General features: G+C 39.3%; 2 protein-coding genes across 3 annotated transcripts in view; both read right to left on the bottom strand.

Moving 5' to 3' along the window:
- Window positions 1–14424, bottom strand: part of LOC134814119 (3'-5' RNA helicase YTHDC2-like) — a 138134-nt gene extending 123710 nt beyond the window's left edge. Inside the window, exon 1 of the mRNA XM_063822153.1 lies at window positions 14403–14424. The gene's annotated coding sequence lies outside the window, so the exon portion shown is untranslated. The remainder of the gene's footprint in view (window positions 1–14402) is intronic.
- Window positions 12–27949, bottom strand: LOC134814121 (shaker-related potassium channel tsha2-like). 2 transcript variants are annotated; one of them, XM_063822157.1, is made up of 12 exons: window positions 27862–27949; window positions 26588–26683; window positions 8499–8584; window positions 8038–8156; window positions 6824–6911; window positions 4089–4192; window positions 3734–3821; window positions 3240–3355; window positions 2596–2663; window positions 2192–2384; window positions 979–1102; window positions 12–704 (listed from the first exon to the last, which is right to left on the bottom strand). In XM_063822157.1, exons 1-12 carry the CDS (start codon window positions 27905–27907, stop codon window positions 393–395), a joined length of 1440 nt encoding a protein of 479 aa, XP_063678227.1. In that variant the 5' UTR covers window positions 27908–27949; the 3' UTR covers window positions 12–392. The 2 variants fall into 2 exon arrangements, with proteins under 2 accessions (XP_063678227.1, XP_063678226.1); XM_063822156.1 differs by lacking the exons at window positions 26588–26683; window positions 27862–27949 and adding an exon at window positions 9401–9724.
- Window positions 27950–27953: the final 4 nt, after the last annotated feature.

The raw sequence follows: 27953 nt of genomic DNA, 5'->3' as shown, positions 1-27953 counted from the left end.
TCAAAACACGCTCTGTATGTTTATTCAAAATGATAAGAATACAATAATTATCCGTACCCGAAATAATATTCGTATAATTAATTAAATGATCACCAAAGTTTCTTCTGGTACAACGTTTAATTTTATGATCGAACGACAAACTTGACATCCATACATGTCGTAAACATCTGATCTTGTCGCCCGGTGATAACATCTCAGATTTCCTGATTGTATTAATTATCCATTGCATGGAATTCTCGACAACCACGACCAAAATGGCTCCCGAGTAACGGTCTCAGCCACGATTCTTCCGAGTACAGAGTAGCTCTCGATTACGTTTCTTTAAACGTGGCAAGCACAGCGTTAATCATCTCCGTAAAGCAACTTTAAACTTTATTTTTCCCAAAAAAATATCAAGCCTCTTGAACCGCTTGTTCATTCTCTTGATCGGCATTACTCTGACTCTGTTCTTCATTTGCCTTTTTCTTGTAATAAATCTGAGTTCGTTCTTGTTGTTTCCAGTCTTCCAGAGCAGTATTGAACTTGCTGACTATAAGTGTCATGGGGAGGGCGATGTAGATCATACTGATAAACAGAATCATGCTGCCGAACGCTTTGCCGATGTTTGTTTGTGGCGTCATGTCTCCGTAGCCGACGGTTGTCATGGTCACGGCGGCCCACCAGCATGCATAGAGGACTGAGTCGAAGCCACTATCGGCGTCCACCTGGGAAAATTATAATTAGTTTTCTTAAAAGCATTATTGGTAACATAACATGTCTTACAAATAGTCAGATCTTAGTTGGTATGATTAATGACACGGTTATAATGCCATAAAACCCCTGCAATACTTAACCCCGGGTTAAAATGTTAACCAAATGAGTAATAGCAAGTTGTTAACAAATATATCCCTAATAATATAACAACACCTAAATTAAAATAATATGTGGGTTAATTTAATACCAAGTTTCACAAGCTTAGTTTTACAAGTTTAGTTTTACCTCTATGTAGTGCATGATAGTACCGAAGACCAAGGCTCCCATCAACCAGGTACAGAAGAGGATTCCCAGCTCACTAAAACAGTTCCTTAACACCAGCAGCATCAACATCATCTGTTGAGAGTGCCTGAGGAGAAGGGGGTCGTTATGGACAATCACAAGCAAACAATTAAACGCACTGACATACAAACAGCTTAACAAACACTAAAACACACGTACACAGGTGAACACACTTCCTTACAAAGTTACAACAAACGGTGGAAAGGGTATAGGGTATATTAAGTTTTGTGGCAAGATCCGACTGTGACCTGTGTGTCCGGATCGACTGGATTTTACTGCAAATGATTTCGATTCAATACACTTAAGAGTTAAGCTGGTTTTAAAGATCGGGTATAATCCAATTCAAGACTGGTTCTTACTTCTTGACCAGTTCTAGACGGGCCCTACACTCTACAGCGATGTTTGACCCATTGGCCCAGACGCTCTTAGTGTCAGTCAGTAAAATCCCTGGAATGTGGTACGCTGATAACCCCACAATCTTTTAACACAATACAGATTTTCCGAATATAAAAGTGTCAAACCAGCTGAAGTCCCTTATTCACCCTCAAGGAGACAAGCACACAATTAGGGGGTAACCGGCTATAAACCTGGGTTTTGGGCATGTTCAGGGTATTTGGCTAAATTGGGCCTAATTTGGACCAAATATGGGAGTGGCTCCCCCCCCCCCCCCCCCCCCCCCCCCTTAACGACACTTATACGATATAGCTTTCAAAAAGGACTTGTTAAGTTGAGAGCTGTGCAACTTTATGTCATCACTCGACTCCAGAGTGGCTGTCTTTCCTATTTTATTGGTTGCAGTAAATATTTTGACAAACAGGCAGACAGGCAAACAGACGGGACCCCAGACAGACCCATTGTGCAATGCACAATGTGCATTGGCTCAAAGACAGGCGGCATATGGTTTAATGTACATTATTTTCAATTCAACGCAAGTTTTAGCATTTAGGAGTCTGAATTCTTCAATTTAGCCATCGCGAGAAACTCTAAATAAACTCTAAATATCTCTAAATAAACGTATTAGATTTTTAGCGCACAAGTAATAGACAAACAGGAAATACTCAGATACAGGATAGACAGATTAACGCTGTAGCAGGATATAATAATTCTTAACGATATAAATATAAAAGGAAAATACAGATATAATAACGGATATTACCTGATAAGTTTGAGAACCCTGGTTATTCTAAAAAGTCTGAGTACTCTGAGAGCCATCATGCCATCAGTCCCGGAGTTCTCCCCCAAAAGTAGCTCTACATAAAATGGCAACACCGCTAGCATGTCGAACCAGTTTAATACTTCTTTTAGGAATTTTCTTTTTGAGGGCGATGAGCTAAATCTTAATAATATGTCTGAAAATGATGGTCCCGTGTTTATTCTCCGGCGGAAATGTAAATCTTCAATTTCATGCCTTACTCTTGAAATTTTAATCTTGAAGTTATTTCAAGAATTTTATCCAGAAATGAATATTATTATTTTTTAGAGACAATTCTCATTTGCATAACATCATTAAAGCTACAAGTATAAATTGATACTTTAATATAATCCATTTAAAATACCTACCGATAGTAAAATAAGAAACGCAGCACGCATCTACGGAGAAGAAAATTCTTTCTGCCTCTGGATTATGCCTGAGGTAAGAAACTCTTGAGTCTTGTGAAATAAGAAATCAGTTCAAGCTAATAATTCTAATACTAAATTCTAATACTCAATATCATAACTGTCAAGGTAGGGTCTAGTAGATCAAACTCTAGACTCCTTGATGGTTTTAATGTTTAACTTTAAAGAAAGTTGATCTGACTTTTTCTATGACGACTGAGCTTAATGATCAGGAGATTAAAAATAGCCGCATTTAATCGGTCTCCGTGATAGTACAAGGCAAAAATCTATATTTAACTTGAAGCAAAAACGGCATTAAACGTGTCATTGTTAAAGTGTAACGATCTAATATAGAATAAGATATCATTGCAGGAGTGGCTTTTCAAATCCTACGGACGTCTGCACTCTAACACTCTACTTTAAGTAGATTGCTAGTTTACACGATAATATTAAATGATCTAATATAAGTTACTAATATAGTAATATAGGTTACCTGTACACAGGCATGCTCTCACTAATATAATAATATTATCTAGTGATTAACTAGTAATTAGTAATTAATTAGTTAGTTATTAGTTAATTATTAATAGCAATATAATATAGGTTACCTGTACACAGGCATGCTCTCGCTAATAAGATTGCAGACTGATATCAGAATTATTATGATGTTGAGGGAGGCCCAAATACGGGCTCCGGAGCTCGATTGTGGTTTTTCCAGGAACAACTGAAACAGAGACCATTTTTATTTATTTTGTTTATAATAGGTATTTGAAATCAATATTATGGTTAGATGGGATGATCAGTTTACTATAATTTTTTTATTGTTGAGTTTATTTATAAGGTAACAAAGTTGGGAGGTTTTTAAGTTGGGAGGTTGTTAAATCACAGTCACACCTCTCAAAACCGGATAATCGCTAATACATTTAGCAGGTTACCGAATCATTAATAACTTAAAATAAGTTAAATCATGGTGTTAATAATAAGTAAAATAAAAGTTGTATGGCTCCTATTTATGGGTCATCAGATGACTTAACTTATTAGATTAGTACAGAGAGAAAGTTATATTTAACTACAATTTTACCAAACTCTTAAATTTACAAACCCATAGTAAAAGCTGGAATCTCTTCCAGAACCCGTTTTGTCGGATTGTTGAAGTGGCGATAGATTCAGCCGGCTTCGAGGGAAACAGCCTGAAATTCCGTGTGTTTACTTTATACCCGTGTAATTCTTGTTACTGATGCAACGAGACATGAGGGTTGGGCTTTAATTTATTGGCGCATGATTTGTGTAAAGAAAATTAAAGGACTTCAGCGTGATACTTTACCTGAAATCCAGGAAAAACTTAAATTCTATGTAATATATATATTCACGAATTCACGAAATTTTTGCCATTCCCAGACTTAAAAATGTGGGTACATTTGAACGAGTACAAGTGCATATATAGGTAGGACACATACCGGTAGTACTCGATTTCTCTGCTAAAAACTTTTTCAGGTATGTTAGCTGGCCTGTAGATCTCACCATCGGATTGATAGTAGTAGAGCACCGAGTCAAACGCTACCTGGATATCATAGCGGTTAGAGCGGTTAGAACGGGTATAGCTGGTTGTTTAGCGGTTGTTCAGGTTTAACAATACATTTACAAAAGTGAAGAGAGAAAGATTTATAAAAAAATTAAAAAACATGGCAAGAAAAGTCTCATTTCGGGGGGGGGGGGGGGGGGGGGACCAACGGGCATTAATGGCAGTATTTTAAAATTTTGTTCAGACTGCCACTGCCATTAATGCCCATTAATGCCCATTAATGCCCATTAATGCACATTAATGCACATTAATGCCCATATTTAATAGAAAAATCGAAACCATGAGACACGTGCTTTCTCGACAGTAGTAGTTCTCTATCTCAGATGGCATCTAATACGCAGACCACATGAGCACCAGCTTTCAATCGGTACTAGAGCACTGAGGCGAGATCCTTCCGGGATGTATGATCCTTCTTCGTCTGTATCAGTATCGCATGACCCATAGCCTTGCTGGCTAAGCTCGGGTGGGCGACAATTGACCCCCCGACAATTGACCCTAACCCTGACCCTAACCCTAAGTCCTAACCCTAACCCTAACCCTAACCCTAACCCTAACCCTGACCCTAACCCTAACCCTAACCCTAACCCTGACCCTAACCATAACCCTGACCCTAGGACCCAGGACCCTGACCGTACCCTGACCCAGGACCCTGACCCTGACCCTGACCCTGACCCTGACCCTGACCCTGACCCTGACCCTGACCCTGACCCTGACCCTGACCCAGGACCCTGACCCTGACCCTGACCCTGACCCAGGACCCTGACCCTGACCCTGACCCTGACCCTGACCCTGACCCTGACCCTGACCCTGACCCTGACCCTGACCCTGACCCTGACCCTGACCCTGACCCAGGACCCTGACCAGGACCCTGACCCTGACCTTTATCCTGACCCTGACCCTGACCCTGACCCTGACCCTGACCCTGACCCTGACCCTGACCCTGACCCTGACCCTGACCCTGACCCTGACCCTGACCCTGACCCAGGACCCTGACCCTGACCCTGACCCTGACCCTGACCCTGACCCAGGACCCTGACCCTAACCTTTATCCTGACCATGACCCTGACCCTGACCCTGACCCTGACCCTGACCCTGACCCTGACCCTGACCCTGACCCTGACCCTGACCCTGACCCTGACCCTGACCCTAACCCTGACCCTAACCATAACCCTGACCCTGACCCTAGGACCCAGGACCCTGACCCAGGACCCTGACCCTGACCCTGACCCTGACCCTGACCCTGACCCTGACCCTGACCCTGACCCTGACCCTGACCATGACCCTGACCCAGGACCCTGACCCTGACCCTGACCCTGACCCTGACCCTGACCCTGACCCTGACCCTGACCCTGACCCTGACCCTGACCCTGACCCTGACTCTGATCCTGACCCAGGACCCTGACCCAGGACCCTGACCCAGGACCCTGACCCTGACCCTGACCCTGACCCTGACCCTGACCCTGACCCTGACCCTGACCCTGACCCTGACCCTGACCCTGACCCTGACCCTGACACTGACCCTGATCCTGACCCTGACCCTAACCCAGGACCCTGACCCAGGACCCTGACCCTGACCCTGACCCTGACCCTAACCCTAACCCAGGGCCCTGACCGTACCCAGGACCCTGACCCAGGACCCTGACCTAGGACCCTGACCTAGGATCCTGACCCTAACTCGATCAATTGACCCAAGTGTAATTACATGGTGGGTCAATTGTCGGGGGTCAATTTTCGTACTAAGCCCTTGATTTCGCGACAATTGACCCCAGCGTAATTACATAGGGGGTCAATTGTCGGGGGGTCAATTGTCGTACTAAACCCTAGATTTCGCGACAATTGACCCCAGTGTAATTATATAAGGGGTCAATTGTCGGGGGGTCAATTGTCGGGGGGTCAATTTTCGTACTAAACCCTAGATTTTGCGACAATTGACCCCAGTGTAATTACATAAGGGGTCAATTGTCGGGGGGTCAATTGTCGGGGGGTCAATTGTCGCGCTACCCTAAGCTCTTGGTCACCTGGAGAGGGGGCAACCTAATTTATGTCAGAAACAACAGAAACAACCTTATTATAGCTGTAGGAGCAGTGTTATTTTAACCAAGCAAGGTGGGCACAAACGTGACGTCACAAGCTCGGTGGGGAGCATAATTAGATCTCCCAATATCTCGGGATAGGAAGCAGATAAAAAGGTCCGGTTTTGACTAATCTTAGTTATATGTTACATAACAACAATATATTAAAATATAAGGGTGGGTTATTTTTGGGCGTCATGAACCTTTAATAAGGTCTGTAGACAGGATATTTATTGTAGGTATGAAATAGACGTGACCTGAAAGTTTCAAAAGCGAATAAAAAAGTATGGGCATTAATGGCAGTATTTTAAAATTTTGCACAGACTGCCACTGCCATTAATGCCCATTAATGCCCATTAATGCCCATAAATGCCCATTAATGCCCATTAATGCCCGTTGGTTCCCCCCCCCCCTCATTTCCAGATCCCAAAAGGACCTGAAACTGTCTTATTTCCGAGATTTGATAATGATTTGTTATGTGAACTTAGAATTAGTTACTAACTCGTTTATAAAGAATGTGATTTGTAATTTTTCTTACCTGGTTTCTGTTAAGGAAGTATTCGTCCCTCACTGGGTCATAGAACTTTTTTCTATCCTCTTCTGTGCCGAGTAGGGTATCAGGGAAGCTGCAATAGTATTTTACTTTTATAAAATAATATTCGATAACCCTCAGATCAAGCACGTACGAAATTTATAATATTTTGACATGAATTGTTGCTTATATTTCTTGGCCCATTTCAAGTTATGATTATTGACTGACTTTATCAATTATCAAATATAGTGTATATATTTTAATATAATATTAATTAATATAATATTATTTAATATAATATTAATTAAGCATCTCATGACGTAATGATCTCCGCAAAATAAGCATACTTCTGATTGCTCATCATTCATCAAGTTGATCTTATCCTAGTTTATTAAGTAGATTAAAATAGAAAAGCCCACCCCATCACATTAATATGATTAAAATCAATTATTGATATTTCCGCTCGATCAGCATAATTGGTGTCGCTGTAAAACTTCTCGTGAAGGTAAAGCAATTGACGCCATGCCCAATTGACGCCCTATATAATGTAATGAATGATTATTCACGCCTAGGGAGGTTGGCTTATCGATTCCACCGTGTCTGGAAGGATCAGAATTTAAAAACATTGTCAAATTTAGTCGATTAATGTTCTGAGGGTTACACGTGAAACAAGAAACTCTGGAGTAGTTTTTAGTATCATTTTAAACTAATTACAACACTACAAATCTATTACATTAATTGAGAATTATGTAACGTGATGGAAATATTTTAAACGGGTCATATCCTGTCCAAACCCAGGATGTATAACACGAAGAATTTGTTGTAACTTTGTATGAAAAGCATTAATAACCATACCAATTACCAGCCAAGGAGCTAAAATCTTAATTGTATGCCTGACGACATTATTAATTTACATTGAGCATTATATACTTTTATTATGCATACTATGTTTTTAAGCATATTCTCGTTGCATACTAAACTTTGTACAGTGAAAGTGGTTTGGAAGATTGTTTAGAAACTAGAGAATTGTAATTTGCAAAGTGATTTGATTTTGAGGGCGGTGCAGACAGCAAAACACTTTAAAATTGTTATAGCATTCTTCTCCGCCCTAAGTTTATTAAGCTTAAGTGGTCAGCTCTTATCTCTTATCTCTTATCTCTTATCTCTTATCTCTTATCTTATCTCTTATCTCTTATCTCTTATCTCTTGTGTTATCTTACCCGTTCAAGCACTCAAACGTAGTTTCAAATCTTTTCCCGCTCACATTAAAGATGATCCTGTCTGCGTGACTCTTAGTGTGAGGTGGTTTCTGAATCTCCCCGTTTATGAAATGGAGAACCTGAGTTGTATTCGTTAGAACCAGGGACAAAAGTAAATCGCGATTATTTTGCCCAAAAATCGCGATACCGCGATTTTTAACAGACTATACATAAGACTATACATAAAATTTTTCGCAAATAATAGGAAAAATCGCGATTCCTGGTTAGAACTGTCCTGAGATTTAGAGATATCCTGTTGAACTAAACTTGAACAATGAACATCACAGAAAGTCGAGTGATTAGTTGGGATTAGTTGTGAGCTGTACTGATAGAACGTTAATCCAGGATATGAAGGATATATATACAGTATTAGTGTATAACAGGTGCGTAAGTGAGAATATTCTACAATTGTTAGCACATACCTGACCGTCTAGTTTTGACAACATCCCAACCTCAATAGACCGACTTTTTATTAGAGGGTTCCTGCTACCCCGCCCTGCGGGCACCCCTGTGATAATATGTTATAATAACTTATAATTAGTGATAATACGTTTATAATAAGTATTATTGTATTGTATTGTATCAGATGCCATCGTGGAGTAGGTGGTCTCCTGCACCTTTTCCCCCTCGACATAATAGAAAAAACCTAGACATGCAACCTATAATAAGTATTAAGTTGTAATTATTATTCATAATTGTCATACGTTTTATATGCTTTTTATGCCGCAAACCTCGTTTTAATTTCTCATCACATTGTGGTCATTTGTTTAATTATCATGCAAGATATTTGAAATGATTATTTGACCGATCAATGCAATGATCATTGAGATAATTTCAGAAATAAATATTTTAGAGATATGATTCAACAGTGATTTGGTAGAGTTATCAGTGATGTGTTCCAGATAAGCTAGATCATGATAATTGTACGTGCTCCCAATCGCGTATGGCTCATGATTTATGATATAACCTGTAAATCGAGTATTATGTATGGACGTAACTGAAATATTTTCCAGACTTTAGTTAAGTAATCTCCAAACACAAAGCCACAATTATAATTGGCTCCCGAGACCCGACTAGCCTCATTCAGAAATGGAGATGACATATTTTATAGTAGGATTATCCTACAAGCCCAGTTAGCTTTAAAGTCTGATGTACAATTTAAGTGTGATGCCCAAACAAAAACTATCTACCAACAACACGTTTAGTCAAAATTAAAAACAACATTAATTTAAAAGGTAATTATAAAAACTACAATCAGTTAAACAGCTTTAGGTTACAACTGGCAAAATGTCAAAAATAACACTCGAGGCTAGCAATTATTTACCGTCATGGTCCTCGTTAAGAAAGGGCGTGGCTGCAGCGCTGAATCTCCTCCGTTGATTTGGATAAACGTAACCGATAGATCTGTTTGTATTTCTAATCCCCGCGGAAGCTGCTATATCATGTGTCGCGAGACTGGCTGTCTCGTTCGGTGGTGAATCTGTCGCGTGTATGTCTTGGGAGTCCAATGGGGAGTAAGATGTCGAGGAGATCTCATGAACCATCGAATGAAGATAACGAAACGAGAAGGGAGGGACAATTCATCGCGCAAACCCTAATCGGGATTTCATTAGGTCATTATCATACATAGCTGCTGCGTATTAAGAGTGAGCCAATAAAAATGTTATAATACTCAGACTAGAGCTAGACTCATAAATTAGGATTCACTAATGTATTGTGCAGGTTTGATAAGGGGTAACTGGATAATGACTAATCATAGAATCGAGGATTAATTTAACGGCTAATGATCCGGCGACAACTTATAAGTAAGATGTCCGATTAACAAGAAAATATCCCCACATTTCTTTTTTGGCCGTAAAAATAAAGCCACAAAAATGAGCTGAACAGGTTATGATAATTGGATTAAATATTTTTCCTATATCGATCGATTCAGTGTTGTTCTATATAAAGATCATTTGATCGAGTGAGCATGTAGAACGGAGTCACATGCAGAACTGAACAGGAAAGCATCTAATTTTATCTGCAACATCTCCCGAAAAATACCACGATCTCGTTAGAGTTGTATTGCCGAAACTCAGTTATTATAGAGCATGTTCTGCAAAAAACTAGGAAATGGGGAACTCTTAAGTAGTACTAGTAAGAACAGTCGAGGTCTGATGATAATATGAGATGATTGTCGGGTTCTTGCTCTAGCACCCCAGTTCCATGGCCGGATATTATGCCAAATTATTAGACAGAGGTCCATTTCCCGGAGATCATCTCCGAAGATGATTCTCCGGCTCCGTCTACTGTATTAGACGGAGATGAAGCTCTCCGGGAATTTATCGGAGATTAATTCATACAGAATCATACAGAATCAACAAAATTACCGTAGATGGTCTCCGCGGTCGTGGAACTGCAAACCGGAGAAATATCCGGAGAAATATCCGGAGAAATATCAGTAGACGATCTCCGTCTAATAATTTGGCATAATATCCGGCCACGGAACTGGGGGATAAGCGGTCTAGAATAACACTCCAATTAGACTCCAGATGTACTGTGATACCGTAAATATCACAAGTGTGACTGCAACTAACAAAAAATGTTCTATCAGAAATAGCATAATAAGGATTTAAAATACATTATGTTACTTGTTGCATTTATTTAACGTGTTAAAAATGTAAGCAATATTACGTGAATAGGATTTTTCAAGCTTTGTAAAATATTCCATTATTAAACAATATAGCAATTCTACCGACCTTGAAATTCTTTATTCGACCGACAATATACATATTATTTTTAGCAACAAAACAGTCTCATTCGTCGTTAAATCCGCCCTCACTCCACAGTAACATTTCAAGCAGGCTCTTGTGCAGCTGTTCTAACCTGAACCTGAAACCCACTGATTGGATCAGATAGTTCCACCTAGTATACCATCAGATGGTTGCACTGCAAGTACTTGAAAAGCTGAAAGTAAAGAACATCGTTGACAGACTGGTTTAACGCTTCATGAATCATATCACGCGACTTTGACAAATTTATAACTTGTCATCACTTCAGTTTGCACGAATCTCTGTCACAATCCGAGTAAACTGACAAGCGAGTTTTCTTCTGCCATGATAAGACAATCAATCAAGCTCTGGTAACCAATCACTTATCACTATAAACCTGACGTTTAGTAGACGTTCAAGTACAGAAGATCTGTATTATTATAAGAAGATATTCTAGCAGCACACAGGACACTGACTGGACACTGGACAGTCCGGTCAAATGTTCAGAACAAAACACGAGCCGTGAAGTACAATCAGCTAACCAACTTCTGGTTTAGTACCACATCCGCGGAACCACATACTTAAAATTCCAGCTAGAGAACAAGCCAATTAGGTCAAGCAGCTCATCTCTAAACCCGACTGTAGATTTAGACAAAAACTATCTACATTAGTGGGGAAGAGCTCATCTTGCCAGGATTCGTAATCCTTATTTGCGGTTTGAAAGTAGTCCAGAAACCGCGCTTAACCACTTTGGACAACCAATGGACTGTAGAATTACAGACTTACACATTGTATATAAGATAAGCTATCTCATCTTGAACAGCTATCCGTTCACCACTAATATTTCTAATCCGTGGTTTTCCTGGGAATACTGGTATTTCCATCTATCTCTGGCAACTATGCTACATTATCTGTAATAAGGGTTTATCGTGTTTCACTGATTAACGAAACTTCAACCCTTGTCCAGGATGGTACTGATTAGTGGGATTCATTAACTCAACCTCTGCAGTGGAAGTGTGGCTGAAGATTCTGGGGAACAATGCAACCAAGCTGCTTCGAGTATAATGTATAGCAGAAATAAACACAATATTCTCAATATTCTGTTCAGTATTGTGATGTTTTTAAAATCTCAAGTCTAGGGTAATCGAGATCCTAAAGGAGCACAAGTTATTTGAACTGCTCAATATGCAATTTACTAAACTAAAGAACTAACTCAAAGAATTGACAACTAACAGCAAAATAAGCTGTCAAATTAATTCAATCTAAAGTAAGAAGAACGAAATAACTAAATGCAAGTAATTTCAGATTAGGCTGACATCTGTGACCTTCCCCTGGACTCCTACAACAAAAGTACGCCTAGAAATATTAGACGCCATTTCCATCCAGACAACACTAGAACTAACCACTTCTACTTCGACCAGAACTACAAGTACAGCACGCTGCAGTCCAGACAGAACCATGAGAACTGAACTACAAGTACTGCACTCTGCACTCCAGACAACACTATGAGTGCTGCAATTTCCAGGTAAACCCGCCGTTATTTCGCCTCATTTCTCGTTAAACTGTTAAAGTCAGACATTAGGCTCAATATATGTCCAACAGTAAACATAATCTACGTGTAGTATTTCAGCAACTTGGAATTCTGGATAACCATTTGCTTCACTTAAGGGTATAATGTCTAGTTTAAACGCAATACAGTAGGTTAATTTATGGTCAGATAATCATGTGACGTCATCAAGGACTATGGTGCACAAACAATTACCGAATATCTAGATATATATAATAACATCTATAAACAAGAGAGCACCTGAAGAGGCTCAGCAAAGTGCTGGCCTATTTACGCTTTCGAAGACTCCTTCGTTCAATATGTCTCAACGTAAATAAACAAACTCTTCCATCCAATTCTATCTCTTGCTAAATTCACTAAGTTGGTAAAATCATCTTCGTTTTTCAAATCCTATATCTTTTAACCATATCTTAACAATATCTTAGCCGTACAAAACAGAGTATGAACAAGCGCGAAACTAGAAAGTGAACCGTTGGAACATGGGAATGGGGCTATGAAGCTGAGTGTCGGGTGATGAGGTATCCCACTGTACAGTGAACAAGTGTGATATTATCTGGGGCCGGAAACGTCTGTATATTACTAATAACCTTCACTCAATATGGAATGGGCCGCATTTAGGGAGGAGATACTAACAAACAAGGTGCCCGGGCAATGATCAACTTGGAGTATCACGCTGTGTCATAAGACAATATTACATTACTTTGACCCGGTATATCACTTAATTCGTCCTTTAGGGTGTAGATACGACTCGGGTGTGTTAAAATACATGATCGTATTCATGGAAGGTTATACGTGGAAACTGTTACTATTCACTGTAATATACCCACTTATACCCACTTATACCCAGGAGGTAATGTAGCTGAGGTTACGTTAGGACTGGATATCAGGTACCAGGTTATAGTAGCAGACAGTTATAATTAGCACAGCAAGGCCGACCAAGACAAAGCTACTTGTCTATGTTACTGAAGGAAGTTGGGACAAACTCTAAAGAGGAACTGCGAACCCTGATGCGGGACAGGGATATATGGAAGGGGTTCTCTGGCGTAGATCGGACTTAGCTCCGACATAGTAGTAGTAGTAGTAGTAGTAGTAGTAGACAGGTATAATCAGGGATCCCTTAAGTGGGACACGTGATTGTCAGATGTGGCTATCACGTGTTATCTGATATTCTGGAAATAGCTAGAAGTAGCACTACCTTTCTCTGTGGCAACTATAATTAAAAAAATACATAAACAATAAATAACAACCAAACTACAAACTTTTTCTAGCTAATTCTGATAAAAAAGTTCCAACAGTAAGGTTCCAGCCAAATTCGAGTCGGTCATGGAGTAAAAAAATAAATTATTAATAACAAGTCAAGTATGACCTCAGTTGACTCGATAGAATAGTAAACGCAGTAACCGAATTGCAAGAGTATTTCATCAATGCCCCCTTTAAGGGTGTAACAAACTCATTACCACATATGATAAATTGATACCCTAATTAGAGTACACTCACAAAATTGTGCTTTGCAGTATGATTCCTAATTAGAAACGAGTCCCAATCAGAAAACCAGTAGCTCATTTCAATAAGAGCAATGATATGTAGCTTCATAATTTACCGTCTGATACACGGTTTACCGTACTGGTACGCGGTTTACCGGGATCGTATTCATGTAAAAGCCGTGACAAAGAGTATATAAGTGCGACACCGGACGGTATAACACTTCTGCATAAGCCGATGATGTATGTAAATTCGACACAATTCAGCAAAAAAAAGTTCAAAGTGATTCCTGGCTAGAGTGTGAACATATTTCTAGGGTGGAAGATGATAAGTTGACTCCGCAATTATCATACCCCAAGGTAGACGGTAGTGATCCTTGGAATTTAGATATCAGAATCAGATCGCTTAGCAAATGTAATCAGGACAACGATATATTAGGACGCAATGAAACTACCGGACCACGATGTATGGGGACTTGCCACCCCATGGCAACATTAAAATATATCGACTCTGTTACATCGTTTCCTCAAATTATTTGTTATATAGTAGTGTTGAAAGTATTAAAACTATGAGGGCTCCACTGCTTGGTTTAATGCTTTAAATGCTTTAATGCTTTAATGCTTGCGGCAATGCTTTCAACGTTCTTGTTTTATAATCTTGTCTGCTTGGCAGCGAGTAAACAAATGTTCGACGATGTTCATTCCTTGAATTGTTTAAGATTCATTAAATGGTGCTCTGCATGCTAGACGGCTAAATATGAACCATGATTAGACGAATTTTCAAGATTTTACGAGAGATAAATATTATGTTTGGAGTCAAAGCAGCCTTTTTATTGCCGTTGTTATGTCGGCGCGAGAATATAACGTCTCATGCTCGACATAATAAAGTGATTAAAAGTAATCGAGAATTGTGTTTAATCTAAATGTAAAACAATAGACAATAGACATAAACAATTAATGAATCAGCTTTAAAACTTTCATTTTATTTCAATAAATGAAAGTTTATGAGTAAAATTCTTATGCAGAAGTCACATTCCACGGAAAAATTAGTAAATAAGACGGTATTGTTAATAAATGGAAAGAACTAATAACAACGGCTAGTCGTTACTGGTACTAATAAAATTCGGAACAAACAATTTTAACTATTTTCAGTTAACATCTGTCGATATAAGGCCCGGTATTTAAGGTCCAATGGCGCTATTTGTTTTTATTATAAACACGAATTCTGGCAAAGAATGTTTCGGGTGGTGCATATTTTCAGCTGCGGAGGATTATAGACTGCAAAAAACATCCCGAAAGCACTTGACCGTTTATTGTGAGTCGTACATTAAAAAAGTACAAAGAAGATACGATCTTGTATTAACTATAAATATCTGTATCAGTATAGACTCTTGTGGGGAGGTGAGGCATATTTTTTGGAACGTGACAACGATTCTGGGTTTTGATCACATTGAACATTGCAAATTGTACATTTTACATCGTACATTGCAAATTGTACATCGTACATTGTAAATTGTACATCGTACAATAAGTACATTGTAAATCGTACATCGTACATTGTTAATTGTACATCGCACATTTTAAATTGTACATCGTAAATTGTACATTGTACATTGTATATTGTACAAGGTCTGGACGTAGGATTCAGGGTCAGGAAAGCTTATAATGTGTGTATAATTCAGATTCCTCAGAATTATGACGCTTAACTCAGTCTGTGTTTACCCGCCATTTTCTCCGCAAGCATTCGCTTTACTTCTCCCCACATTTCCGTGACAGAGCAATAGACTTTGTAAGCTGGGTAAAGTGTGAGTCGACTGCCAGATTATGTGCCTTATTTGATATCGAAAAATCGTTACATACTTTCCGTCAATAACTTAAATTGTCTAAACTATCAACAACTGTTTTTAATTAACGTAACGACAATAAGGCGAAGCAATCGAGACTCGAGTAACTCTAAAAAACTTAAACTAACTACAGATATTCCGAATTATCGCAAATGGAAGCGGTAAAATCATAATCGTTAACAAATGTAAAACTAAACCGACAACTGTTGACATAAGCGATCATCGAATTAAGGAATTTGACACGAAATCATAATGTTCCAAGCTAAATCCTGAACGTCGGTACTAACTTCAAAAGCAAAAATCTAACTCTTATTATCTATACAACGAAGCGCCAGTAAAAACGTGAATAAATTTAATTGTATTGCAAACTTTTTAACAAGTCATTGAACTCCAGACTTAACTACTGGTCCGAACTCTACACGTGAGCATGAAATTTAGGCTTAAACTTCGGATAAAACATTTGTAATCTGGATTGTGTATAAATAAAGAGTATCACACGACAAAAAAAAGTAAAGCATCCAGTCTATCGATTTTACTGAATATTTGTTATTAGAGATATGAATAAATAAATAGGTATTAGAGATATAAATAATATTACAGCACGATCAACATAGTTTTGAAATACACTAACATACAACTCAATATATCAACAAAAAGTGATAAACCATCCTAATTCCGATCTAGTACGGCTAGATCTGATTAGATTATTGAATAACAAAAGATTGTGGACTATGAAAACTAGTAACTCTTACCAGCTACCCTCCCATAAAATGCGTGGCTAGTACCGGCCTCTTTTATTACGTCCTCCGGTTCTCCCGCTAGTCGCTACTGGTTACTTGTCTATCAAATCAACGTTAAAATTTTGACGGAAAAAATCAAAAGACTTTTCAGACGGTAAACCCGTATAAGTTCATTAGTTGGAGTGATTTAAAAGGCTGCTGGTTACAATGTACTTGTAGAACAATAGATTGAGAGGAATGAGTGTTAAATCCTGATAGAATTTATATATTTCCTAGAATCATCATGATTAATTTCTAATCAGTTCGTGCCCCCTTCTATCTGTTGATGCCATAATATAGGATCGCTGGATCGGAGACAGGCCATATCTTTATAACGATCAGTATTGGCATTAGTTAATGCATTAGTTAATAAGTGAGCTGCAGTCTGGAAAGCGATGAAGTTATTCAATTATCAAATAACGCCAATAAATATTTGCTTGACGGATTGTAATAGTATAGTACTAGTAGTAGTGGGATGGTTGAGTGTCTGTTTGTGGATTAATAAACAATTAAGCAATTACTTTAAAGGTAATCACTGCGTGTGTGCCAAGTGTTAGGTAATACTTAGATTAGGTAATACCTATTGTAGTGAGGTAATAGTTATAGTACTTAGAGTGAAGTTTATATCGTGGAAATGGTGTTCGTGGAGCTGAGTACTGTAGTTTATCATATATATGTAATTGGCGGCTGGTATTTGTTCCAACTAAAACTTAAACTCCCTCTATCTAAATTACTATTTTTAATTAACACAATGAGACGCCATGTTAACCTGACAACAGTGCTACAGTTTTATAGCTTATAGTGACCATGGCCTGGTATTGACACTGTCTACGTCCAACACGACTTCTCTTTTATCCAATATAGGAGTTGGACGGTGAAAGAGTTAGAAACTTTCAACACTGTTATTTAACAAATGTTTGCTGGGCTGATGACGTACGAAGTACCCCACCTACCATACCCCCGATTATTTTAAGTCAAATAGAATCAATTTCAAATGCTTTTTATAGATCTAAAGCTATAGATATAACCTTTGCGAGCTACGAACAGTTAAAGTGATTAAAATCAGTTCCGTTCAATATAAGGATCAAGCTAGGACGAAAATCTGAAAGCTAAACGTTTGAAATTAAGTCATTTGAAAGTAACGCAGCCTTACTTCATTTTGTCTTGGTAGAGTTTATCAAGAATTTAAACTATTAATAATTTAAACTATTAAGAATTTAAACTATTAATGAAATCATCAAGCGGGTAACCTCCGGTTTGAACTCAAAACTGTTATAATTTAAACGTTAAGGCAAAATTCAAGAAAATCTATTACGAAGTTATTAACGATAGTCTGAGTTACTAAAAGTACGGGATCCCTTGACGGGCTTCATAAATTCACACGTCTCAAAAATATGACAACAATGCTGAGCTAGCGGTGAGGGTTCATTTATTGGACTAAAGATGTCAATCTAATTACACGAATAGTTTAAGATAGGAAAAACTTAATCGTAAAGGGAGCAGTTTAAAATTTAAACTTGAAGAGATTACTAATAAATGGATAATGGATTGAACTTACCAGCAAAATCTTTGACCATGTTTGATACTGTAACGTTAACTCGTGAGTCGTATGCGGGTACTTGGAGTTTTAACAAAAATTGACGCCGGGTAATATTAAGAAAATAGTCCAAATATTTAGTAAGACAAAGGTTATGGCAACAAATAATGCTATAAATAAAACTAAAATGACCAGCTTAGCCATACGTTTTAGCAACACCCAAGTCCCTCCGAGACTACGTACCGCATTTTTGAAGTTTTTTAAACTGCTAATGCTTTACTGCAGGGTGAAAATTAGGAAGTTTCTGCGGAATGAGATAATAAAGTGTTTAGTACACCCCAGAATTACTTATATAGAAAGTTCTATAGCCTACATCAGAAACTTGAGCACAGTAAATTATTAAAAAAACGGAAAAGAGACCCTACTCAAAAAGGTGGAACAAGAGGAAGAACTAACTTTAAAACACCGCACACTGCCACAGGCTGCTGCACACTGCCACAGGCTGCCAGTGCCACTGCCACTTGGTTGCTAGTGTGGCGCACTAAGACTGACTGAAACTGTCAATACAAACTCCACTAAGATAGTGACAATACCTTTCTTGCTTTAAGCGCGGAGTGTCGCCGCTTAGCTCTCCTATTCCTGCCCGCCACGACCTGTTGAGATATGGACCAAAAGCACGAGGTGCTGAAAATATCAAGTTTTCAAAGTTGAGGCCGGCATGTACATATAATATCCCCCGCATATTCACTGGATGTAGTGCTATCTGGGAGTTACGCTGAAGTCCTGGCATTGTTGTCGACTCTTTCTATTTCGATAGCTATGAGAGTGTTGCAGGGAATCACCCTAACCTCTGAACTAGAGTGTAAGTAGGTAAGCACGTACCGCACCAACAACCTGGCTGTCTTTCTCCCGCGGGTAAGAAGACCTATTTGAAGTGTAGCAGTTTATAAAGAGGGGTTAAGGCTCTAAGTGCGAGTGATTCAGGTGTTTTAACATATGAGTCCCGTGAAGGGACTTATAGGAAGGAACTTTCTGCTCATTATGGCCGACTTTTTTAAAAGTCAGGTGGCTACGCAACACATAGTATTAGTAACTTTTCTCAGCAACAAGACAGAAAGAAGTCAGACTAAAATGTGGACGGAAATGGAGTAGCCGCGGGGGAATCCAGCGCAGATATATTCAAACAGTAATCCTCGTTCCAGGAACTTGTCAATTATACGGCTAGATCACGTGGTGTCAGGTCACGTGGTATGTCATGATGTCATGTGACGGCGAGAGATTTCCTATTGTAAGCTTACTGACATTGTTTCAATATCAGTTGTCATGTGATCATGACCGGTTTTAGAAGTGGTTGATTAATCTGTGTGTATTCTGGGGTATGATCACGAATAGTGTTTACACTATTCCTGAATCTTGATGCAAATTTGATGAGCTTTTTCCACCAGAAAATTGAAAGAAATAAAATCCTGATCAGAAAAACACCATCACCATCACCATCACCATCACCATCACCATCAATATCTGTGCGATACTAAAAAACGGTTCGAATAACCAAAACGCCACTAAGGTACACTGTAAGGTTAATGCTAACCCAAACAGTAACCCTAATCATATCTTGAGAAAATTGGGTTTGCCAAGTTGGCGGCCGGCTGGAATCGATTTATTTTAAATCATATCTCTGCCGTCTATTTAAATGACTATCGTGTATCGGTTCTGTCCGAAAATGTTGTTAAAATTATTGATAACTACTGTAAAGATGAGTCTTAGGAGGCTTCACCGTTTGGAGCTGGATTAAACGTTGTTTGCCAGCAACTGTTCAAATTAGAATTTGGCACAAAGTTCGGTTTTGTAATCATGTTTCCTGTAACTTTTTCCGTATCGATTAGACAGAAGACTGTTCACTTCTTTGTGATTTCATTACGATATGCTTTTGGCTTCCAGACGATGAAGCTGTTGCTTTAATAATGTTTTAATTTTGTTAGATAATCGAAATACTAATGGTAAGATACTAGGCGTTATTTTTTTACAAAACTAAACAATGTTGGCAAAATGACAAATTTAATTTAAAGTATAATTAGAAATATTATGGAAATTTGCAAAAAATAGTCACGATTGAACAAAAATGTAATCAAGTGCAGTAGAGTAATGATTTTTGGCCAGATGAAATCATTGGGCCGCCTTTTCTGCTTCTTGGTTTATAATTTAACTAAAATATTAGATCGGCAACAAGCATGATTTTGTAACGCATGGATTTTACTAAAAATTCTATTAATAGCAACAAAATTATTCATATAAAAAAGCTTCTAATTAAACTTCGACCATAACCATTATCTGTAGAAGTACCATTGTGAACATAAACTGATAAAATTCTCTGATAAAATCTACTGATAAGATAACCGATCATTAAACACAATATTCAAAATCTAGGAAAATACATGTAGTGCAAAAAATGACTACTCTATCTCTCCAGAAGGGAGCAAGGTAAGCTACTAAAATCAAATAATATTTTTGTAAGTTTCGGTGTCAGTTCTGCTATTATGGGGCAAAATCTCGAAAGGAGGAGGCCGGTAAAGTTGATTTATTATTAATTGTGTGGCCAGACTGGATCTGCTTACCCTCCCCTGCACTAACGTGCACTTAGCTCAACCAGCACAATATTTTATGAATTGATTGAATGGGTGTGTGATTTTGTTTAAAGTAACTTATTACAATTTTATAAGGGCCCATGCTTGTGCAGGAGCTGCATTTGCACTCAATATCTGTGTTTTGGTGACCCTCAGGTCCTTTGGTTACATACATTTTGTCCGAGACAATTTCAACTTTGACAATCCATGCTTAGAGGACAATATTATATTTAACTAATTCATTGTGTAAACTTGTATGTAATTGACTGATTTGAAAGATTTCAATAAAAAAAACCTCTCCCACTTTCATAATGTATTGTTTCTGTATATTAGAGCTTTAGCAGGGTTGGGAGCGGACCTTAAAACCTTTAAAAATCCTTTAAAATCGTGAAATTGCCAAAAAACCTTAGAAAGAGCGGTTTTAGCTCAAAAAACCTTAAAAAAGGAGAACAAAACCTTTAAAAGTTTTTGAGAACCTTGAAAAGCGTTCAAAAAGCCGGAATTGGCATCTTCTCAAATTATACTTAGTAAGGTGTACCTTGGATGGGCATTTTCTCAAATCATACCTAGTTAGGTGTACCTCGGATTGGAAAAAATAACTGTGACTTTTTTTCTTTTTTTTTGCGATACGGAAAGAAAACCTGAAAAAACAACCTTAAAAACCGCAGGAAACACTGAAAAAACCTTTAAAAAAACCGAAATAAAACCTTAAAAAAGAGAGAACCTTAAATTACAACCCTGAGCTTTAGCCACAGGTAGGTTGGTCTGCAAGGATCCCCACAGTTTCAATTCCTTGTTTAACTAGCCGTACAGCAAGGATATCTACTGTGTTTACCAGGTTAGGCACATAACCAACACTACCCTGCCAAAAGTAGCTATGTTGTATATACTAAGGTTTTCTCGAAAGTATTTCCTTGTATTCGACTTTCGTCAAGAAAGTACTGTTACTTTCGGTTCAGATGTCCTTTCTGTACGGCAGTGTTAAACAAGGAACTGAAACCGAGGGGTTCCGTTCAGGCCCTTCACACTTTGTTTCTGTCTAGTAACTAGACTAGACTCTAGTTCTAATGTACCGTCACAATAGTGATAAGCTAGCCTTTATCATGTTTATGTGGTCCGAGGGCGGAGGAACCGCCACACTAACTACCTTGTGAGTTAATGTTATGAACATTACTTTTAGTAGCGCTCTATTTAAATATCAATTTAAGAACTGGCGAAACTGATCAAAACGTACACAAGGAACTCATACTAAGTATGTTTCCCTTTGTGTCCAAATGCAACAATAACATAACACAATTAAACATCCGACATGGGATCCCTTACGAAAACCAGAACCACTTTATAAGGTAGCGCTACACCCAGTAAAATTTAGTGTCTACCCCACGAACATAGCACTCTGCGTACTTAGATACTAGATAATGTAGTGCGTAGAATAAATCCTGTCAGCAAATTAACCAAGCCGTTCCATGCAGCACATTTGCTGCGTTTCTAGTGCTGTTGAGCGTATCAATATAATCTAACACACACTTAGTCACTGTGTCACTTAGTCACACTGTCACAGTGTGTATTGTTAGTAGCGTAATGGTTATAGTTGTAGTGATAGTAGTACCAACTTAGTACACCTTGTTAGTACATTAATTGTTAGTCGGGATATAAAGATATTTATTAGATTTAACTTATATTACTAGTTTTGAGTTCAGCTGGTGGCTGTTCTCAATTGATAATACGGCCATCCTTCCTATACATATTAACAGCTTAATTGTGTGGGAATCTAAAAATTGAGGAAAGCAAGTTCAAATGTAGGAAATGTAGGAAATGTAGGAACTGTCCAAAACGTGACCAATACAAGGGCTGTTGTTTTTTTGTTCTCTGTCACAGGAGATCTTTAGTTGTTTATTCAACAAATCGATTGGGCCTTTTAGACGGAAGGCCCAATTGAAATGTGATTTCCTACTTGGTTTGCCCAGCAGGTACCAGGTACTGTCCAGCTCCCCAATTTAGATTATTAGGCGAACAACAATAAATTGGTGCACTATTGATCGTTATATAAACAAAATTTAAGTCTATAACAACTCAGTTACCACAGAAACAGGGACCAGTTAAATACACTAGTTAAATACACTAGTTAAATATACATAACGAATGGTGTAAATGGATGGCAATCGAATTATTGAGGTACATCGTCCTCAAATACCGGGCCATGCATTTCCAATCCTCCGGAAATTTCAGTGGGGAAGAATTTACAGAAAAACGGTTTATTGGGGGGGGGGTTGTCACGTCCGTTTATGTCCGCTTGTCTCATAAAATCCAAAAAGGACAGGACATAGGCGGACATAGGCGGACATAGGCGGACATAGACGGACATAGGCGGACATTGGCGGACATAGACGGACATTAGCGGACATTAGCGGACATTAATAGACACCTAAATTGCTAAATAAAATGTCCAATTTTTGCTGTTATAGGGGGATCATGTTTTTTGTCCGTTCGGTACCCTATATTTTCAAAACGGACAAAAAATAGAGCGGACAAAAATGTACAAAAACGGACAAAAATGGAAATAACATTTAGATGCTTCCTCCTCCTACTCTTCCTCCTCCTCCTCCTGGGTCTTCCTGATCTTCCTCAGTCCTCTTCCTCCTCCCCTCCTCAGTCCTCCTCCTCCTCCTCGTCCTCAGTCCTCCTCATCAGTCCTCAACAGTCCTCCTCCTCCCCAGTCCTCCTCCTCCTCCTGAGTCATCCTCCCCAGTCCTCCTCCTCCTCTTCATCCTCCTCCTCTTCCTCCTCAGTCCTCAGTCCTCCTCAGTCCTCATCCTCATCCTTCTCCTCAGTCATACATCCTCCTCCTCAGTCCTCCCCCAGTCCCCCTCCTCCTCCTCCTATTCAGTCCTCCTCCTCCTCCTCCTCCTCCTCCTCAGTCCTCCTCCTTCTCAGTCCTCCTCAGTCCTCAGTCCTCCTCCTCATCCTTCTCCTCAGTCCTCCATCCTTCTCCTCAGTCCTCCATCCTCCTCCTCAGTCCTCCCCCAGTCCCCATCCTCCTCCTCCTATTCAGTCCTCCTCCTCCTCCTCCTCCTCCTCAGTCCTCCTCCTTCTCCTCCTGAGTCCTCCTCCTCCTCCTCCTCCTCTTCCCTCTCAGTCATCCTCCTCAGCCATCCTCCTCAGTCCTCCTCAGTCCTCCTCCTCCTGGGTCCTCCTCCTCCTCTTCATCCTCCTCCGCTTCCTTCTCGGTCCTCAGTCCTCCTCCTTAGTCCTCCTCCTCGTCCTTCTCATCAGTCCTCCTCCTCAGTCCTCTCCCAGTCCCCCTCCTTCTCCTCCTCCTATTCAGTCCTCCTCCTCCTCCTCCTCCTCAGTTTTCCTCAGTCCTCCTTCTCATTTCTCCTAAGTCCTCCTCCTGAGTCCTCCTCCTCCTCCCTCTCAGTCATCCTCCTCAGCCATCCTCCTCAGCCATCCTCCTCAGCCATCCTCCTCAGTGCTCCTCAGTCCTCCTCCTTCTCAGTCATCGTCAGTCCTCCTCCTCAGTCCTCCTCAATCCTCCTCCTCCTCCTGGGTCCTCCTCCTGGGTCTTCCTGATCCTCCCCAGTCCTCTTCCTCCTCCCCTCCTCAGTCCTCCTCCTACTCCTCCTCGTCGTCCTCAGTTCTCCTCATCAGTCCTCAACAGTCCTCCTCCTCCCCAGTCCTCCTCCTCCTCCTGGGGCCTTTTCCTGGGTCCTCCTCCTCATGGGTCCTCCTCCTCCTGGGTCCTCCTTCTCCTCCTCAGTCCTTCTCCTCCTCCTCCTAAGTCCTCTTCCTCCTTTTCCTTCCTCCTCTTCCTCCTTATTTTATCCTGTATATTTTAATTTTAGAGAGTGTAATGAATGTTAGAGTTTATTGTTTTATTTGTAATTATTTTATTTGTATATAATTTGATAAGGACAGGACATAGGCGGACATAGACGGACATGACACCCCCCCCCCCCCCCCCCCCCCCCCCCTTTATTCAACAATAACAACATGTTCACCAATGACCAAAGCAACGATACGACCGAGCTTGATTCATCAAAACTTTCATTCCAACAAGGCGTGGCGAGGAGACACATTTCTGTGTGATGTATGAGAATACTAAATTTTTCAATTTCGATAGTTTTTGCGCGGTGTGACAGACTACAAAGTCAGTGCCAATGCCCAATATAGATTGGTAAAGTGTGCAAGGGTTGATAATACTTGGGAAATGACGATAGTTTGTATAAGTTCCCTTAATTTTTGCTTAATTTCATTTTATTTCCAATTAATATCCACTATAGTGAGTGTCTATAACTTTGCATTGTACGGGGTATGTGAACCGGAGATAGTAATTGTAATAACAATTGTACGGAGCGGGGTTAGAGATATTCACAAATACAAAAATCACAGCGACTCCTCAATTTTACGGCTTTTTGTATCTCTCACGCTTGCTAAGGCCAGCTGCGGATATAATCCATCGTGATCTACTAACGTGATACCAGTCACGGTGGTACCCCGGTCACGTGATACCAGTCACGGTGGTAGCCCGGTCACGTGATACCAGTCACGGTGATACCCTGGTCACGTGATACCAGTCACGGTGGTACCCCGGTCACGTGATACCAGTCACGGTGGTACCCCGGTCACGTGATACCAGTCACGGTGGTACCCCGGTCACGTGATACCAGTCACGGTGGTACCCCGGTCACGTGATACCAGTCACGGTGGTACCCCGGTCACGTGATACCAGTCACGGTGGTACCCCGGTCACGTGATACCAGTCACGGTGGTATCTCTCATGGTTGCACATTTTGTAAGCTTGTTTGGAGCCTTCAGCAGTATGATGCCGATGGGTATAAAGACATACATGCACAGTGGATACACAATACACATGCTCAATGCACATTGTACATGGCGATAAACCATTCAATTGCATGACGTCGGATCCCAGAAACACTATCTGATCAATGGTTCGAGTTTACGTTTTCGGCAGATAAAACTGAGAAATATTCAAAAAGTGTGATCTTCATTTATCTATTAATATTAAACCTTCAAGAAAAGACAGATTCTACGGAAAACTGTAGATTGCAAAACTGAGACTGTCACTATTAAGGAAACGCCTAGTGTAGACTATAAGTATACATAAACTATAAATTGAGTTATTTTCCCAAAATTGTATCCTTTAACGTTAAACAGTGTTAGTATACAGCTTACTACTTGCGGACGTATGGTTTCCTTAACTTTTGTTATATACGTAAATGATATCGATAATTGTATTAAATTGGAAATAACATTTCACTGTTTACTTTCGAGTAAACAAGTAAAGATAGAAAAAGCTAACGAATTTTAATTCATGGATCACGATTACAGAAGGTTTATGTACAAGTGATTCAGTTAAACAACAGCAACATCAATGATGAAAATAGATATTCAGTTCCAAAAATAGAAATTTTAGTGTAAATCCGTTTAAGCTAGTAACTTTTAATACGCATGAATGGATACGGAACAATGTATAACTAACTTTGGATAATTTATATGAAACTGGCCATTTCAGAGCAAGCTTATAAGTAGGTAATTTGCATAAATTTGAGCTAGTAGGCAAGTAATTGTGTTGATTATCTAATTATAACTTAAGTGTGCTTTAATAATGTCTTGAGTATATTGTGCACTGATATCTTGAAAATGTTTCCTTTGCTTAGAAAATCTTTTTGTTGCGGTTTTATTTTACCAAAATATCAATTTAATATCATGCGAGACAAAATAAAAAGTATATATCCTTTTAAAAGCCAAAAATATATTTATATATTTTTGGCTTTTTTTCAACTTTATCGAAAATTATTCCTAAGTAATCGTAATTCTTTCTTTTGAAGTATGTAACATAAACAAAAGATTTACAGTATGCAGATTTCAAATCTTACGATCACTAAAAACGACTGGAAAAACGACTTACCGAGTGTATGATTGTTGTTCATATTTCTGTTAACGCATTCAGGAAACAGCCATTGCTCGATCATGCCAATCGAGCCGAAACCGTGCTTCACCTTATCTGACAAGATATCATTTATAACACGTGACATTTATAACACGTGACATTTGTAACACGTGACATTTATAACACATGACATTTATAACACGTGACATTTATAACACGTGACATTTATAACACATGACATTTATAACACGTGACATTTATAACACGTGACATTTATAACACGTGACATTTATAACACATGACGAGTATAATTTACACGTGTTGCAGATCAATTTTGCATTTATTTCATGGATGACGGTATCCAGTATCCATGGGGGCTGTGGTACATTCTTTTTCAGAAATCGAGTTAGATAGGCTGCGGTGGAAAAATTTTGCATTTTCATTCACCACATTTACAATGTCAATAGTTATAAATTTCAGTGTTTTAGTCAATGTAAAAGCAACTTTTACATTAATCATTGGTTCCTGAAAAGTGACAATTGTTGAAAAGATCGGGATATAAAAATGCATAATACATTTAATGTTTTTACTGCTCCAACATTATTATTTCAACTGATCAAATCAACGGTCGATAAAGATGAATGATTGGCATTTATGAATTATGAAACCGAAAAGAACAATACTAACGATGGTGGAATGAAATTACAAACCCCATGTTTTTAGAAACTAGTCTCCCTAGAAGCTTTCATATTTTTAAATCGTGCAAATGCAATCTAGACTTAAGATTTAGCTAATGCAAAACTTCGATTCGATAGGAGCTTCGCCGTGGGAAAATAAAATTGCTCAATAGACGATTGTAGTGTCCGGTATATCGAGCTGCAAATAACGTTGCAAATAAAATCAACACTAGTGATAGAACGTTATACTCGGAACCGAGCTTGCCAAACGACATTTCGTTCCATGTGCGATCATTTGGGAGCAGAAATCACAGAAATCGGCTTGCAGAGTTCGTGCCAATTTGTCCCCCTCCCCCATGATAAAGGCCTGCTAAAGTCCCAAAACCTGCTCCCTGCTGTCCTGAAGGCACAGCTGATCTCAGGAGTGAGTCTAGGGTGACCAGACAGCCGGACAGCGTAATGCAGGTGTTAAATCTTAACGGAACTGAAAAATATTGCAAAGTCGTTGGCATCGGCTGCGATCCGGGTAAAATGGAAAAATTTGAAGGCAAACTTTGTATAACGTGTCACGTGATGTATGTCAGACCTGGTATGACGTCATAGTTAGCTACTTACTTATCAGGGCAACATAAGAGACTAGATCGAGGTTATACGCGACCATTACCGCTTCTCCTGCTCATTCTTCAGTCATCAGATTCCTTTCCTTC

Source organism: Bolinopsis microptera, chromosome 4 (assembly GCF_026151205.1).
Source record: "Bolinopsis microptera isolate Bmic1 chromosome 4, MBARI_Bmic_1.0, whole genome shotgun sequence".
Lineage (NCBI taxonomy): Eukaryota > Metazoa > Ctenophora > Tentaculata > Lobata > Bolinopsidae > Bolinopsis > Bolinopsis microptera.
Note: the sequence above shows the minus strand (reverse complement) of the source record. Positions and strands in the feature narration are given on the sequence as shown.

What these genes read in the sequence shown, in the direction of transcription:
- LOC134814121 (XM_063822156.1), bottom strand. Translation starts at nt 9,620, where the DNA reads ATGGTTCATGAGATCTCCTCGACATCTTACTCCCCATTGGACTCCCAA. An exon ending in TGTCAAAACTAGACGGTCAG is followed by an intron (nt 8,157 to 8,498) that starts GTATGTGCTAAC and finishes AATACAACTCAG; the next exon opens with GTTCTCCATTTCATAAACGG. An exon ending in GATTCCAGCTTTTACTATGG is followed by an intron (nt 3,356 to 3,733) that starts GTTTGTAAATTT and finishes TCTCTGTTTCAG; the next exon opens with TTGTTCCTGGAAAAACCACA.